The sequence below is a fragment of the Molossus molossus genome, unplaced genomic scaffold (assembly GCF_014108415.1).
Source record: "Molossus molossus isolate mMolMol1 unplaced genomic scaffold, mMolMol1.p scaffold_m16_p_11, whole genome shotgun sequence".
In the NCBI taxonomy this organism is placed as follows: Eukaryota; Metazoa; Chordata; class Mammalia; order Chiroptera; family Molossidae; genus Molossus; species Molossus molossus.
Window position 1 is genome coordinate 101,439,433 of NW_023425346.1, and position 15,216 is coordinate 101,454,648.

At 39.4% G+C, this 15,216-nt stretch overlaps 1 protein-coding gene across 14 annotated transcripts in view; it reads left to right on the forward strand.

The window, feature by feature from the left end:
• The window catches only part of DIS3L2 (DIS3 like 3'-5' exoribonuclease 2), a 340,082-nt gene that overhangs the window by 36,035 nt on the left and 288,831 nt on the right, over positions 1 to 15,216 (forward strand). For 4 of the 14 annotated variants that reach the window (XM_036253314.1, XM_036253318.1, XM_036253320.1 and 1 more), the window contains exons 1-2: positions 7,714 to 7,761; positions 14,654 to 14,793. In XM_036253314.1, coding sequence (XP_036109207.1) covers positions 14,751 to 14,793 — 43 coding nt within the window. In that variant the 5' untranslated portion in view covers positions 7,714 to 7,761; positions 14,654 to 14,750. Of the gene's footprint in view, positions 1 to 7,713; positions 7,762 to 11,188; positions 11,288 to 14,653; positions 14,794 to 15,216 lie in introns of those variants that run through there. The other 10 variants (XR_004958587.1, XR_004958588.1, XM_036253321.1 and 7 more) reach the window with 9 other exon arrangements.

Sequence of the window (15,216 nt, forward strand, 5' to 3'; positions counted from 1 at the left end):
AGATTGTTTAAGTGATTATTCTTTAATAGGGGAAATGTCCCCTTTATTTCCCTGGAACATCTCTATTTTTGTGCTCCAGCCTGCAACTCGCGGCTGGCCCTATCTGATGGAGCTGTAGCCATTATATTTGTGGCAGTCCTTTTAAAAATGCCCTGACCTTTCACAAAAGAAGCACGCCTTTGGATCTGGGCCCTGGGTATTTTTATTATTTGATGGGTTTACCGTATTCCTCAGACTGTTATGTTCATTATATTCCACATATAAGTGAGATCATGTGGTATTTGTCTTTTTCTGCTTGGCTTATTTCACTTAGGATAATACTCTACAGGTCCCTCCATGTCGTCCCAAAGGATAAGAGATCTTTCTTTCTTACAGCTGCATAGTACTCCATTGTGTATATGTACCACTGCTTTTTTATCCATTTGTCTACTGATCTGTTTCCAGATCTTAGCTATTGTAAATAGTGCTGCTATGAACATGGGGGTACATACATTCTTTCTGATTGGCGTTTCAGGCTTCTTAGGGTATATTCCTAGAAGCGGGATCACTGGGTCAAATGGCAGTTCAATTTTTAATTTTTTGAGGTAACACCATATTGTTTTCCATAGTGGCTGCACCAGTCTGCATTCCCACCAGCAGTGTATTAGAGTCCCCTTTTCTCCACACCCTCGCCAACACTTGTTGTTTGATGATTTGTTGATGGTGGCCATTCTGACAGGTGTGAGGTGATCCTCATTGTTGTTTTAATTTGCATCTCTCTGATGATTAGTGATATTGAGCATTTCTTCATATGTCTCTTGGCCATTTGTATGTCCTGTTTGGAGAGGTGTCTATTCAGCTCCTTTGCCCATTTTTTAATTGGGTTCCTTGTCTTCCTTTTGTTGAGTTGTATGAGCACTCTTTATATATTGGAAATTAACCCCTTATTTGATATATCATTGACAATATTGTTCTCCCATATAGTGGGTTGCCTTTCCTTTTGATTATTGTTTTTTTTGCTGTGCAGAAGCTTTTTAGTTTGATGTAATCCCATGTGTTCATTTTTTCCTTTGTTTCTGTTGCCTTAGCTGATGTATCAGTGAAAATTCTGCTCCGTATGATGTCCTCTTGTTTTTGAAGTCTCTTACTCAGCTGATAGTTATTTTCATGCAGAGAAACTATACAGTGGCCTCTGGTTTCTTTTGGAAGTTTCAAAATACCTATTGAACAAAGCTTCCCATGGCTTTTGGGAGGCCTAGAAACCTCTTTGTTTTAATTGGGCCCTTAAATAAACTAATTTAGGAATATCAAAAGACCCAAGAAGGGCTAGTTTAATTTAAAGTCATCATCTCAGGTGATTTTAGTCCACAGACCCAGCTGGTTGCAGATATCAGTCCTATAATGTTTTGCATGTACCCTGTAGGGGTGCTGGATGAGTAAGGGTTACCCATTTAGAGTAAGGGTTATTTGTTCCCAATACTTATCAGATGAAGTTATCTCTTCAAGAGCAACCTGGAGACAGACTATATAGCCCAGAACCTTATGGGTTGAGTCTAACTCTTGTGATCCCTTATGGAGGCATCATCCCCGCAAAACCTAATAGAGGAGTCCCTCCCTTAAGAAGAAACATCTCAGATCTTTACTGAAAGAGTAGATAGAGGATTTGAGAGGACTAACCAGTGGATGCCTCCCAATGGCAGAAGAAGACAATTTGAGCTCTAGGGGCTCTGCAAGTACCTGAATGCATTAAGTTCTCTCCTGGGAAGAGAGATCAGGGGGTCACTTTAAATCACATCCTTTGTCACCAGTAATGTTAACCAAAGTTCCTGAAGAAATTAAAAGAGAGTTTTATTTATACATCATTTGTAAATCAGAGAACATAGCCTTTGGTATGAACCGAAAACAGGTTCTAAGGTGTGTGTGTGTATGGAGAGGGAACAAGATTTTTAAGATGCATAGGTTGTAAGGAGCTGATTATTAAAGAGAAAGGTTGCGAGTGTGGACAAAAAGGGGATGCTGTAATAAAACTGACAAGCCAGTGACAGAAAGTAACCTTACAGATGATCTGGTCATAAATTCCTAACTGGGCAGGAATTTTGCTGTTTTTCTAAATTGGTTGAGTAGTCATACCTCAGGCCTATAACTTCTTTAGTTCAGATCCCTAAGAAGCATAACAACCTTCAAGAGAGCATATTAAGCTTGTTAACTGTTCCATAATCCAGTCCCTGCCTTGCTTTCTCTCACCTTTATATAATCTTCTTTATGATTCCTCCTTAATTCCATATGTGTAAACAGAACTGCAAAACTCATTATCTCTGGAGCATTTGAGACCTAGCTTCATGGCAATGTTATCAGTTTGACTCAAACTCATAAAAATTATCTATAGCCCTGGCCAGTTTGGCTCAACAGTAGAGTGTTGGCCCGTGGACCAATGAGTCTCAGATTCGATTCCGGCCAAGGGCACATACCTCAGTTGTAGTTTGTCCCCGGCCCTGGTCAGGGTTGTGCTGAAGGCAACCAGTTGATGTGTCCCTCTCACGTTGATACTTCTCTCTCTCTCACTCTACCACTCTCACTCTGTCTGAAGATAAATAGAAGAATATCCTTGGGTGAGAATTAAAAAAAAATTATCTACAGATTTTGATGTTTCTTACATCGACACTAAGGAAATACATGAACGTACATCATTCATTTTCTGATTGGTGAGGGCAACTGAACTTTCAGTGGTAATGATACTGAGATGGGCTGCTGGCTGCTTGAGAGACTGGTGTTGATGATGTAAGGAAAGATGGTTTATTCAAGTGCTGGCAGCCTGAGAAGATGGACTTCTGTCCTAAAGATCATCTTAACATCTTAGTGCAGGCAGCATTAAAAAAAATTTTTTTTTCTTTATTGATTTTGAGAGCGAGAGAGGAAGGGAGAGGGAGAGAGAGATAGAAACATCAGTGAGAGAGAACATCAATTGGTTGCCTCCTGCATGCCCCCCACTGGGGATGTGGCCCACAACCTGGGCATGTGCCCTGACCAGGAATCGAATGGGCGACCTCTTGGTGCATGAGTTGATGCTCAATCACTGAGCCACATCAGCCAGGCCTCTGTTTTATCCTTAACTAGCTAAGTGGACAGGTAAGAGGGACTTATATATATAATTACTTCATTTTAATGACATTGGCTTAACACCATTTACCTACAACCTATCATTTTAGGATCTTTGTGAAAATGTTCAGGGAATTAAACTTAAGCTTTTCAGACCCCCAGGGCCGATTTTGGGACTGCTGATAACAATCAAGGTTACTGATTTTTTTTCAAAAGCCAATTCATGTACTTGTGAACAAGGCTGACACCGAATCATCTTGAACTCTAGCTTTCAAAAGCTTCTCTAACTTGTAAAGTATTGTAATGCTTAGTAGAATTTAGGTTTTTATAGTTTTGTTTTTTGTATGTTTGTTTTCTTTATTGATTAGAGAGAGAGGAAGGGAGAAAGAGAAGGAAATAAAAACATCGATTGGCCGCCTCCTGCATGCCCCCCACTGGGGATCGGGTCCACAACCTGGGCATATGCCTGACCAGGAATCGAACTGGTGACCTTTTGGTACATGGGTTGATGCTCAACCACTGAGCCACACCAGCCAGACTATTTTGCTGTTTTTCTAACTCTCAATCATGATGGCTGTCTTCCTCAGGCTTTCTTCCTCATGTATTTTGTAAGCATTTACCAGGCCTTTGTGAGAATATTCTGAATTGGATAGGTCTGAGAGGAGGTTTTTTTTTTTTTTTTTATCCTCACCTGAGGACATTTTTCCATTTTTTGTTCAGACAGGGCGGGAGGGAGAGAGAGGAAGAGAGAGAGAGAAACATCGACGTGAAAGGGACACATCGAGTGGCTGTCACCCACATGACCCAACCAGGGCCGGGAACAAGCTGCAACCGAGGTACATCCCCTTAGCGGGAACTGAACCCGGGTCTCTCCGGACCGCAGGCCGACGCTCTAACCGCTGAGCCAAACCGGCCAGGGCTGAGAGGAGTTTTTAATTCAGCCAGCACCCTGGAATTCTACCAACCTAGGGTCACTTGAAGTTAGTGTATGTGCAGTGGATGTGACACTTGTCCTTAAAAGGGAGGAGTACGATCATCTTTTGTTTTGCTGTCATGTCTGCTAACCAAGTAGAGAGGCTCAAGAAGAGGGGGAATGTTCAGCTGTGTCAAGTGCTACAGTAAGGTCAAGTAAGACCAAGACTGAAAACTGACAGTGGTATTTCACAATCTTTGCCAAAGAAGTCTCCATGGAACAGAGGGGGAAGAAACCTACTGGGATTTTGTTTTTTTTAATACTCACCCGAGGACATTTTTTTTTATGCATTTAAGATAGAGGAAGAGGGAGAGAGAGAGAGAGAGAGAGAGAGAGAGAGAGAGAGAGAGAGATCGATGCGAGAGAGATACATCGACTGGTTGCTACCCACACAACCCAACCAGGGCCAGGGACAAACTGCAACTGAGGTACATGCCCTTAGCGGGAACCGAACCCGGGTCTTTCTGGACTGCAGGCCAATGCTCTAACCACTGAGCCAAACCGGCCAGGGCAAGCCTACTGGGTTTTTTAATCTCTGGGAAGAAGAGTCTTATCCAGGCAATTCCCATGTTTCTCAGAAAGCAAGACTTGTTTATAAGTAGGTGGCTATTTATTTTATATTCTCTCATTTTAGTTCTGTCTGGGTTCCAACCCTGCCTTTGGTCGATTATCTTTGTCTGTAATAGAAACTGGACTCAGTCATCAAGTGTAGGACCTGTCCAGTGTGTGCCTATCCTTAAAGCTTTCATTTTATCTCCTCAAATGAGGTAATCAGAAGACTGATATGGTAAGAGCTGAGCTGGGGTGTGCAAGTAGGAGAAAGAAGGTATGAGATACTGCCAGTTTTAACATGAAGTTCTGTTTTGTGGAGTTTCCAAAAATTTTTATGAAAAATGCCCTGGCCAGTTTGGCTCAGTGGTTGGAGCGTCAGCCTGCGGACCAGAGAGTCCTGGGTTTGGTTCCCGATAGGGGCACATACCAAAAAAAAAAAATTTTTTTATGAAAAGTTTTAAATATACAAAACTAAATAATAGTTTATCACCCCCCCATTGATCTATTTCCCAGATGCAAGAATTTTTGCACATTTGCCTCATTCATCCCTTTTTTATTTCTCTTTCCTTTGTTGAAATATTTAAAAGAAATCCCTGACATCATTTATTGTACTTTCATGTCCCTATACATATACATGCTATGCAATATGATAGTTGTTATCCACAATCGTAATGTCATTGCCATACCAAATACAAAATTGACAGTTCTTTGGTATCACCTACTATTCTGAGAGTATTATTGAGGCTTTAAAAAAAACTTTGAACATGCTGAGATTGTTTTTCCTTTGTTGTTTTTTGTGCTTGTCATGCCCTCTGCCAAGAAGGCTCTACCCCAGACCTTCACGTGGTGGACTTCTCATCATTTGGATCTTGGCTACAGTATTTTTTCCTCAGTAGAGGCTTTTTCTAATCACCAAAGCTAAAGTAGTGCCCTCTTTCCCCATTCCATTTGTCACTATCTCATCAGTTTGTTTCATGGCCTTGTCTGTTTACTCGTCTTCTTCACTCCTTAGATTGTCAGTACCATGTGAGTAAGGACTTTGTAGGTCATATTGTATTTATTGCTCTTTGCCCAGAGCCTGAAGAGGTTCTAGCTTATAGCAACGAAGCACATGTTTAGAAACAAGTCAGCTATTACATTAATAAGAAAAGATTCCAAAGTTTTCTTAATATTTTATAACCATTATCTCTTCCTACAACTGAATCCCATTCCAGAACTTTTCTTTTCTCAAGGGCTTTAACCAACAGCTGTGTTTGCAAAAAGTGCTGGATTGTTGTCCCTTTCAGGACATTTAATCTTTTAAATCCTCAAAATATTTTGTAAAATGTGAATAAAGTCACTTCTGACCTGTTGAGAGGCAGTATTTTTACTGACATAACTCTCATTTGAGATCACTTTATTTGAGCTTGCAGCTAATAAATCTGTTTTGTCCCATATGAAACAGGATGAAATGATTTTGTAGCCCACATATCCTTAACTGGTTATTTGAACTTTTTAAAATTTAGTACATCATTTGTATTCTCTGTTAAGGGGGTGTTTTAATTGTTATATTGTCAGTTGTTGGGAATGTTCTTTAGCATGAGAAAAAATGTAACTCAGTAAACAGATATGATTTTATAATGAAAGACTTGGATTCTTGTTGGAAACATAATTTCAGACCTACAGAAATGATTGAAATCAGGAAATTAACATTGATGTAATGCCATTGATGTAATATATAGGTTTTATTCAATGTCTTCAAGTTTCTCAATCATGTTTTTTTTAAATCATTTTTATTTTATTATTTAAATTAATTAATTTTTGTTGCCGATGTTTCTCCTTTTTCCCCCATTGACACCCTCATCCTGTTCCTGCCCCTCCCCCCAGCATTGTTGTCTATGTTCATTGGTTATGCTTATATACATACGTTCTTTGGTTTATCTCTTTCCTCTCTCCCGCTTCCTCCTTTGAGGTTTTTCAGTCTGAACTCTACTTCTATGTCTCTGTGTCATTATATTCCACAAATAAGTGAGACCTTGTGATATTTGTCTTTCTGTGACTGGCTTATTTTGCTTAGCATAATACTCTCCATGTCCCTCCATGTCATTTCAAAGGATACGAGATCTTTCTTTCTTACAGCTGCATAGTATTCCATTGTGTATATGTACCACAGCTTTTTTATCCACTCATCTATTTAAAATTTTTTTCTTTATTGACTTTAGAGAAGAAGGGAGAGGGAGAGAGAGATGGAAACATTGATGAGAGGGAATATCGATTGACTACCTCCACTGGGGATCTGACCTACAACCTGGGCATGTGCCCTGACCAGGAATCGAACTGGTGACCTCTTGGTGCATGGGTCGATGCTCAACCAATGGGCCACACCAGCTGGGCTTATCCACTCATCTATTGATGGACACTTGGGCTATTTCCAGATCTTAGCAATTGTAAATGGTGCTGCTATTAACTTGGCGGATATATATTCTTTCTGATTGGAGTTTTCGGCTTCTTAGGATATATTCCTAGAAGTGAGATCACTGGGTCAAATGGCAGTTCAACTTTTAATTTTTTGAGGAAACACCATGTTGTTTTCCATAGTGGCTGCCCCAGTCTGCATTCCCACCAGCAGTGTACTAGAGTTCCCTTTTCTCCACACCCTCACCAGCCCTTGTTTGATGATTTGTTGATGGCAGCCATTCTGGCAGGTGTGAGGTGATACTTCATAGTTGTTTTAATGCATCTCTCTGATGATTAGTGACGTTGAGCATTTTTTCATGTCTCTTGGCCATTTGTATGGCCTGTTTGGAGAGGTGTCTATTTTGGTCATCTGCCCATTTTTTAATTGGATTGTGTGTCTTCTTATGTTGAGTTGTAGGAGTACTTTATAAATTTTGGAAATTAACCCCTTATCTGATGTATCATTGACAATTATGTTCTCCCATACAGTGGGTTCCCTTTCGTTTTGATTCTTGTTTCTTTTGCTGTGCAGAAGCTTTTTAGTTTGATGTAGTCCCACTTATTAATTTTTCCTTTGTTTCTCTTGTCCTAGGCATGTATCAGTGAAAAGTTTGCTGTGTGTGATGTCTGAGATTTTGCTGCCTACATTTCTTTCTAGGACTTTTATGGATTCACAAGTCACATTTAAATCTTTTATGCATTTTGAGTTCATTCTTGGGTATGGTGTAAGTTGGTGGTCTAGTTTCATTTTTTTGCATGTAGCTGTCTAGTTTTCCCAACACCATTTATTAAAGAGACTGTCTTTACTCCATTGTATGCTCTTGCCACCTTTGTCAAATATTAATTGAGCATAATGTCTTGGGTCCGTTTCTCTGTTCTATTCCATTGACCTGTCTGCCTGTTCTTGTTCTAGTACCAGGCTGTTTTGATTACAATGGCTGTGTAAAAATGATTTTTTATTTTTTAAAATGTGTTTTTATTGATTTTTTTTTTAGAGAGAGATGGAAACGTCAATGTCAGAGAGAAACATTGATTGGCTGCCTCCTGCATGTCCCACACTGGGGATTGAGCCCACAACTTAGGCATGTGCCCTGACCAGGAATCAAACCGGGACCTCTCAGTCCATGAAATGATGCTCAATTTGCAGAGCCACACTGGCTGAGCTCAATCATGTTCTTTCTTTCTTTTTTTTTTTTGGTGGTATGTGCCCCTAGCAGGAACCGAACCCAGGATTCTCTGGTCTGCAGGCTGATGCTCAACCACTGAGCCAAACTGGCCAGGGCTCAGTCATGTTCTTTACATGAAAAGAAAATCCTGGCCTGGGCCTGTGTGGCTTGGTTGAGCATCATCTCATGCACTGAAAGGTTACTGATTCGATTCCCAGTCAGGGCACATGCCCACGTTGCCGGTTTGATCTTTGGTTGGGGTGTATATGGGAGGCAACCTATCGTTGTTTCTTATATCGATGTTTCTTTCTCTCCCTCTCCCTACCTTTCTCTCTAAAATATATATGTGTGTGTGTGTATACATATGTGTATATACATATATGTATGTATATACAAAAGATATACATATATATGTATACATATATACAAAAGATATATATTTATGTATATATATTATATACACACACACACACACACACACACACACATATGAATGAAAAGAGCCTTAGCTGGTTTTGCTCAGTGGTTAGAGCTTCGGCCCACAGACCAAAGGGTTTTGGGTTTGATTCTGCTCAAGGACATGTACCTGGGTTGCGTGTTTGATCTCTGGCCCCAATGTTATGCTCGGGTGAGGATTAACAAAAAACAACAACAACAACAAAAAGAAGAAAATCCTGGATCACAAGTAGCATAGAGTTGTCATGTGTCTTTAGTCTTTCTTAATTTTAGCTTTTATGAATTCAGCGTTTTTGGAGATTATAGGCCAGTTATTTAGTAGCAGGTGTAATTCATGTTCACGAGTGACATTTTTTTTTTTAATCCTCACCTGAGGACATTTTTGCATTTATCTTCAGATAGAGCAGGAGGGAGAAAGAGAGGAAGAGAGAGAGAGAGAGAAACATTGATGTGAGAGAGAGACATCAACTGGGTGACACCCACATGACCCCAACCGGGGCCAGGGACAGACTGCAACCGGGGTACATGCCCTTAGCAGGAACCGAACCCGGGTCCCTCTGGTCTGCGGGTGGACACTCTGACTGCTGAGCCAAACTGGCCAGGGCCACAAGTAACATGTTTTTTTAATATATCAGGAGGCATGTGATGTTGACTTGTCCCATTATAGGTGTCTACTTTGATTACTTGGTTAAGGTGGTCTGCCAGATTGCTCTACTGTCAAGATATGCTTTTCCTCTTTGTAGTTAATAAGTATCTTTGAGGCTATTTTGAGACTATTTAATATGTTTTTACTCTTCAAAAATTTTACCCATTAGTTTTAAGCATCCATTGATGAATCTGAATTAATTATGATGATGTCGATTGTCAGTGGTAATTATCTAATTCTATCATTTTTTTCTACATTTACTAGTTGGGATTCTGATATAAGGAAGAACTTTCCCCTTTTATTTATTTATTTGTTTGTATCAATATGAACACATGGATTCTTACTTTATTTAATGGGTTACATATAAGCCGTCATCATTTAAAATATTTAATCCTTAAATTATCATATATTTGGCCAGTAGGAACCTTTTCAATTGTTTCCTGTAAACTTTTGTCATGTCCCCATCATTTTTTGAGCGTTTCCTTACTTGTTGGAACAACAAGATATTCTAGGCCAGGACTGAGCAAACTTTTTCTGTAAGTGGCCAGATAGTAAATATTTTTGGCTTTATTGGCCATACAGTCTTAGTTGAAACTACTTAATTCCACCCTCACAGCAGGGATGCAGCCATAGGCAGTATGTAAGTGAATGAACGTGGCTGTGTTCCAATAAAAGTTTATTTATAAAGAAAGGTGGCTGTCTTGCCCTGGCCGGTTTGGTTTGGCTCAGCGGTTAGAGCGTCGGCCTGCGGTCCTGAGAGACCCGGGTTCGGTTCCCGCTAAGGGCGCGTACCTCGGTTGCAGTTTGTCCCCGGCCCTGGTTGGTTGTGTGTGTGGCAGCCACTTGATGTGTTCCTTTCACGTCGATGTTTCTCTCTCTCTCTGTTCCTCTCTCTCCCTCCCACTCTACCTGAACAAAAAATGGAAAAATGTCCTCGGGTGAGGATAAAAAAAAAAAAAAGAAAGGTGGCTGTCTGGATTTAGCCTGTGAGCTGTAGTTTGCCAGTCCCCCTCTAGACTCACATTGTACTTTCCTTAAGCCAGTCTCAAAGTTGGCCATTTTTTCTAAGGAGCCCTGGATCCTTTTTACAGTGAATAGTATTCAGAAACTGAGACCTGGGTTCTAGATATGTTCATTGCTACTGGGATGTTGTTGATTCTAGGCCCTTTTAGTAGAGAATATAAGAATATATACATAACTTGTAAACATTTGTGTGTATGTGTGTCTGTGTGTTTGTGAATAGACACATCTGTATTTCTGTATCTTTTTTCATGTATTATAAACCATTGAGTTATAATGATATCCCCAATTCCATTTCAATACCACAGATTTTACTTTAGTTTTTATACTTTCTATATTTGTACTTTCTTTCTCACATTGACAAGTCTGACTCCTATTATCCACACTATATTTACTTATTTGTTGACTCTTAGAATATACAGAAAGTAGTTTTAGAATTGCTAACCCATACCTCTGTGAAAAACCATTAATTTGAATTTAATTTTTATTTACTTCATTTTTGTCTTTAACCTTAGGGTTTAAATACTGTGTTCAAAAGGTATTTGGGTTAGTTCTCCCCTATCACTGTAGTATGTTATGTTTTTCATTTTAAATATATTTAGGATCATTTGTTTTTTATTTGCATTGCAGTTTAGGCTATTTCTGCCATTTTTATTTTGTTATATGTTGATTTGTTTGATTATGTGAAACATGAATGTATTTTCAAAAGTCAGAACATGCAAAAAGGCATGTACAGTGAAGTTATTCCATACCTGTTTCAACTTATCCTCTGTAGGTAACCATTCTTATTAGTTTAATTTATTGTTCTGTGTGTCTTTTTTTGCACAAATGTATGTGTGTGTAATTCTTGTTTTATCTTCTTTAAAGGAAGCACACTGTAGATAATAGATCCTGTAATTAATTTACAAGCCCTGGTGAGCCACTCTTATTTGGATTGGAACACTGAAGGGCTACCATCGACAAGTAAGGGCAAACTGGATGTGTGCAGGTCCTCAGAGGAACTGCAGCTCCACTTTGAATACATTTAAGGAGTGGTTATTGAGTACCTGTTCTCTCTTAGGTACTGTGGGAACCAATGGGGTTGTAATGATGAACCCAACTAAACATTCCTTATCTTTCTGAACTAGAGTTATACCAACTGGGATATTTGCCATGAAGGAAAGTTACAGATGCAGCCAACCTAGGGGCATTTAAGTTGAGATCTCTGTACCTCCATCTCACTTAACTGGCAGTAAATGCCCCTTAATTTTAAAGTCTTGCCTACATCAGGACTTGCTATGAAGTGCCCCCTTTTCAGTTCTGGCCCTTGTTTGGGATTGTCTTTCTCCTGCTTGCAGTTTGCCCCTAAACATTTGCCCCTACCCAAGGCTGCTATTCTTTGTAGTCTTATTTGGTAGTGGGTGCAAACCCTGACCATAAACCTGTCTTAGTTATTTTCTTCCTTGTGTGTGTGTGTGTGTTTTTTTATACATCTGACTTCATTGGTTCTTTTCCTATATCCTATTAGCTTCTTTGTTATATTTTCTACTTCTTCCTCTTTGCATTTTCTAAAAGTTGCCCTAACCCAGATTTTGTCCTAGGCACTCTTCTATATGGTTTACCCTTTCTTGGCAATCTCATCCATTCTAGAAAATTTTGGGGTACCATCTTTATGCAAATGGCTGGCTAATTTATCTCTCTAAGATATGCTCTAGTTTCTAAGTATTTGGTGTAGAGTTGTAGGTAAAAGTATATATCTTCATGTATAGAGTTATTTATAAAGTTATGTATTTCCATATGGAGGTATATAATACCCCAAGTAGAATTCATCATCTTCTCTAAGTGATGTTATCATTCCTCAGTCTCCTTGTTTGAAATGTCACACAATTACCACATTCTTACTGTCCTCCACATCTTCCTGGTTGCCAAATGGTGCCACTCTGTCCTGTGTAATAGCATGTTAAGGGTCTCGTTGTTTCAGTGTCTGCCTGTACAACTGTAGTTCAGGCCTTCCTTTTCCCCAGTCTGTTCTAGTTCTTTCCTAAGATGCAGCTGCTGCTAGATTTTCTCAACTGCAGATGAATCCTACATAGGTTAATTTTTCCTGAAACACAACCCTGATCTATCTTCTTTTCTGGTCACTCAGAAATTCCCTACTGCTTTTCTAGATCTTCCAACTTGTTTTTTTTTTTTTTTGTTAATTCTCACCTGAGGATATTTTTTCATTGATTTTTATACAGAGTGGAAGGGAGGGAGAGAGAGAGAAACATCAATATGAGAGAGACACATCAATCACTTGCCTGCCACACGACCCCAACAGGCGCCAGGGATTGAATCTGTAACCCAGGTACGTGTCCTTGACTGGGAATCGAACCTGCGACCTTTGGTCCTCGGTCTGATGCTCTAACCGCTGAGCCAAACCGACCAGAGCCCAACTTGTTTTAATTTCTTTGCCACTGTTTTCCTTCATATAGGCTGGGCTTTGTCCAAATGGAACTAATGTTGCAAGAACGTGCCTCTTTTTTTCTGTTTGTGTCTTTTTTTTTGGTTTCCTTTTGCCAGCAGTATGCTTTTCTCACATCTCAGTTCTTCCTTAAATTTTTTCCTGAGGCTCTCTTGGATTTCCTGACCTGGAGATACCCTTTTTCTCCCAACATATGTACATTTACCCATACTTAGAAAAAATTTAGTGCTATCACTTCCTAACTTGTTAGTTCAATATGATTTTTATAAATTAACTTTTGAATCCTTCATTGTGCCTAGTGCAGTGCCTTGCAGAAGTATTTGTTGAATGAATGAATGGGTGAATGCATGTCTGGATTCCTGTATGTGCCTTTTCTACTACCTTGTTGTTTAAGACAGCAATTTTCAACCAGTGTGCCACTGCAATACCAGACTATTTAGTCAGGGACACTGACCCCTTTTCCCTTAGATTATCAAATAAAAAAATGACTGCAGCCAGCCCAACAATAGCCATCCACTGTGAATAAATCAAATTATACCTATTGTTTTTGTCAGATAGGTAAAAATATATTTTTTGATGTGCCACAGAATTTTAATAATCAGTTTATGTGTGCCATGAGATGAGAGAGGTTGAGAATCGCTGATCTAAGACCATCTATTTCTCTCCCTTTTTGCACTTTTTGACTTTATCTCTGAATATGTATCACTAAATGGCCTATTAATTTTTGTCTCTTGCTTCTCTTCTCCTGAGTTACATTAATTTCATTTTAAAGAAAAATTACATCATTTTGGTAAGGATGTTTGTGGGAAATTTAGAGGAAATGGAAGCTAGTGTTCAGAAAGACATCTTGATCCATTTTATGGGAAAGCATAAAGGCTGCTTACCAGGATTTTGGAAATTTGCAAGTATAGGCTTAAATCCTGGGCTGGTGGCCAGCAGAGAGTAAAATGTAGAAGTTGTGATGACATGTTCAGTATCCAGGTGGAAAGTCAGGGGGCCAGCTGCAGGGCCCCATATTCCAGTCTGTTGATCCAGGCAGCTGCTTTGTATTCCTTAAAAGCAGCTGTCCAAGCTTCTGGTCAGATGACTGGTTTGAAGTGATGGCAGGTAAGCATAGGGTAATAGATGCTAAACTACAATATTACTATTTTTTGAAAGCTAGTAAACCATCTGGGGTTCCCTCCATAGTTCTGGATTGTGATTATGGCAGTGAATTAGGTTTTTTTTTTTTTGTTGTTATTAATCCTCACCTGAGGATATTTTTCCATTAGTTTTTAGCTAGAGTGGCAGGGAGGGAAGGAGAGAGAGAGAGAAAAACATCGATGGTGCCTTTGACCAGGAATCAAACCTGAGACCTTTTGGTCCATGGGCGACGCTCTAACTGCTGTGCCAGATGGGCCAGGGTGGGTTTTGTTGATGAATTCTAAGAAATTGATTACTTGGTTTCACAGAAGAATGTCATTTTGTCCAAGGTTAAACTTAGTTAATGCCATGTCTCTTGAGCCCTAGTTTAGTACCTATTTCACTATAGAGTTTAGATTCAAGATCTTGAAACCATTTTTCAAAATTGTATTCCCTGCTGCTCTTGTGCATTTCACAAGCTGATAGAACTGCAGAACTCCTTAATTTCCACCTCATTGCCCATTTGTGGAAGTTTTTAGTTGAAGTGTCCCGAACAAGCAAGCTAGTGATACCTGTAAAGGTGAATGCTTTGAAAAGAAACACAGGACAGATGGTGTGCTTGACTAACTTGCCCAGGAGAAAGTGACGCCAGGACCCAGAAAGGGCACCACATTGCCTTTGCCATCCAAGTACTAAATTTCCAAGAGCACAGAGGAGGCTACAGGTTAATTGCTCTTCAATCACCCGTTTCTCTTTGGTTTCAGCTTGTGACAGCCAAGCTGCTCAAGGCAGGAAGAACTCTGAGCCTGAGCAGTGTAGCCGCCCTGGATCTGGAGAGAAGAAGCAACCTTGGAACCAGTAATGAGCCATCCTGACTGCAGGCTGAACCTGGGGACCCTCAGAGGTAGCAAAAGGAAAATAGAGTCTACTCTAGTAATTAGAGATCTGAAATACAAATGAAATGGAGGCACAGGGCGGGTCTTAGGACTGAGGGGGATTATAATTCTTTTGATGACTTGTTAAATATTCTCCTGTTTTATTTATTCTATGGTTTCTTGTCTTAATTTATTGTTATATTGAGCACAGCTATTTAATTTCCTCTTGAAAATGGCAATCTTTTAGTAATTCCTATTTTTAAAAAGTTTATGTCTATAAACAGAAAACATATTAAACTCATTATTTAGATTATGTTCCATGCATATTGTGGTGCTGATTTAAAACTCAGGTCTCATCTGTATACATTTTATTCATGTTTTCTTACCTATTCTTTCCTTCTTGTGATTGTTTAAAATCTTTATCATAGAGCTTCATTTTTTTTATTGGTCTT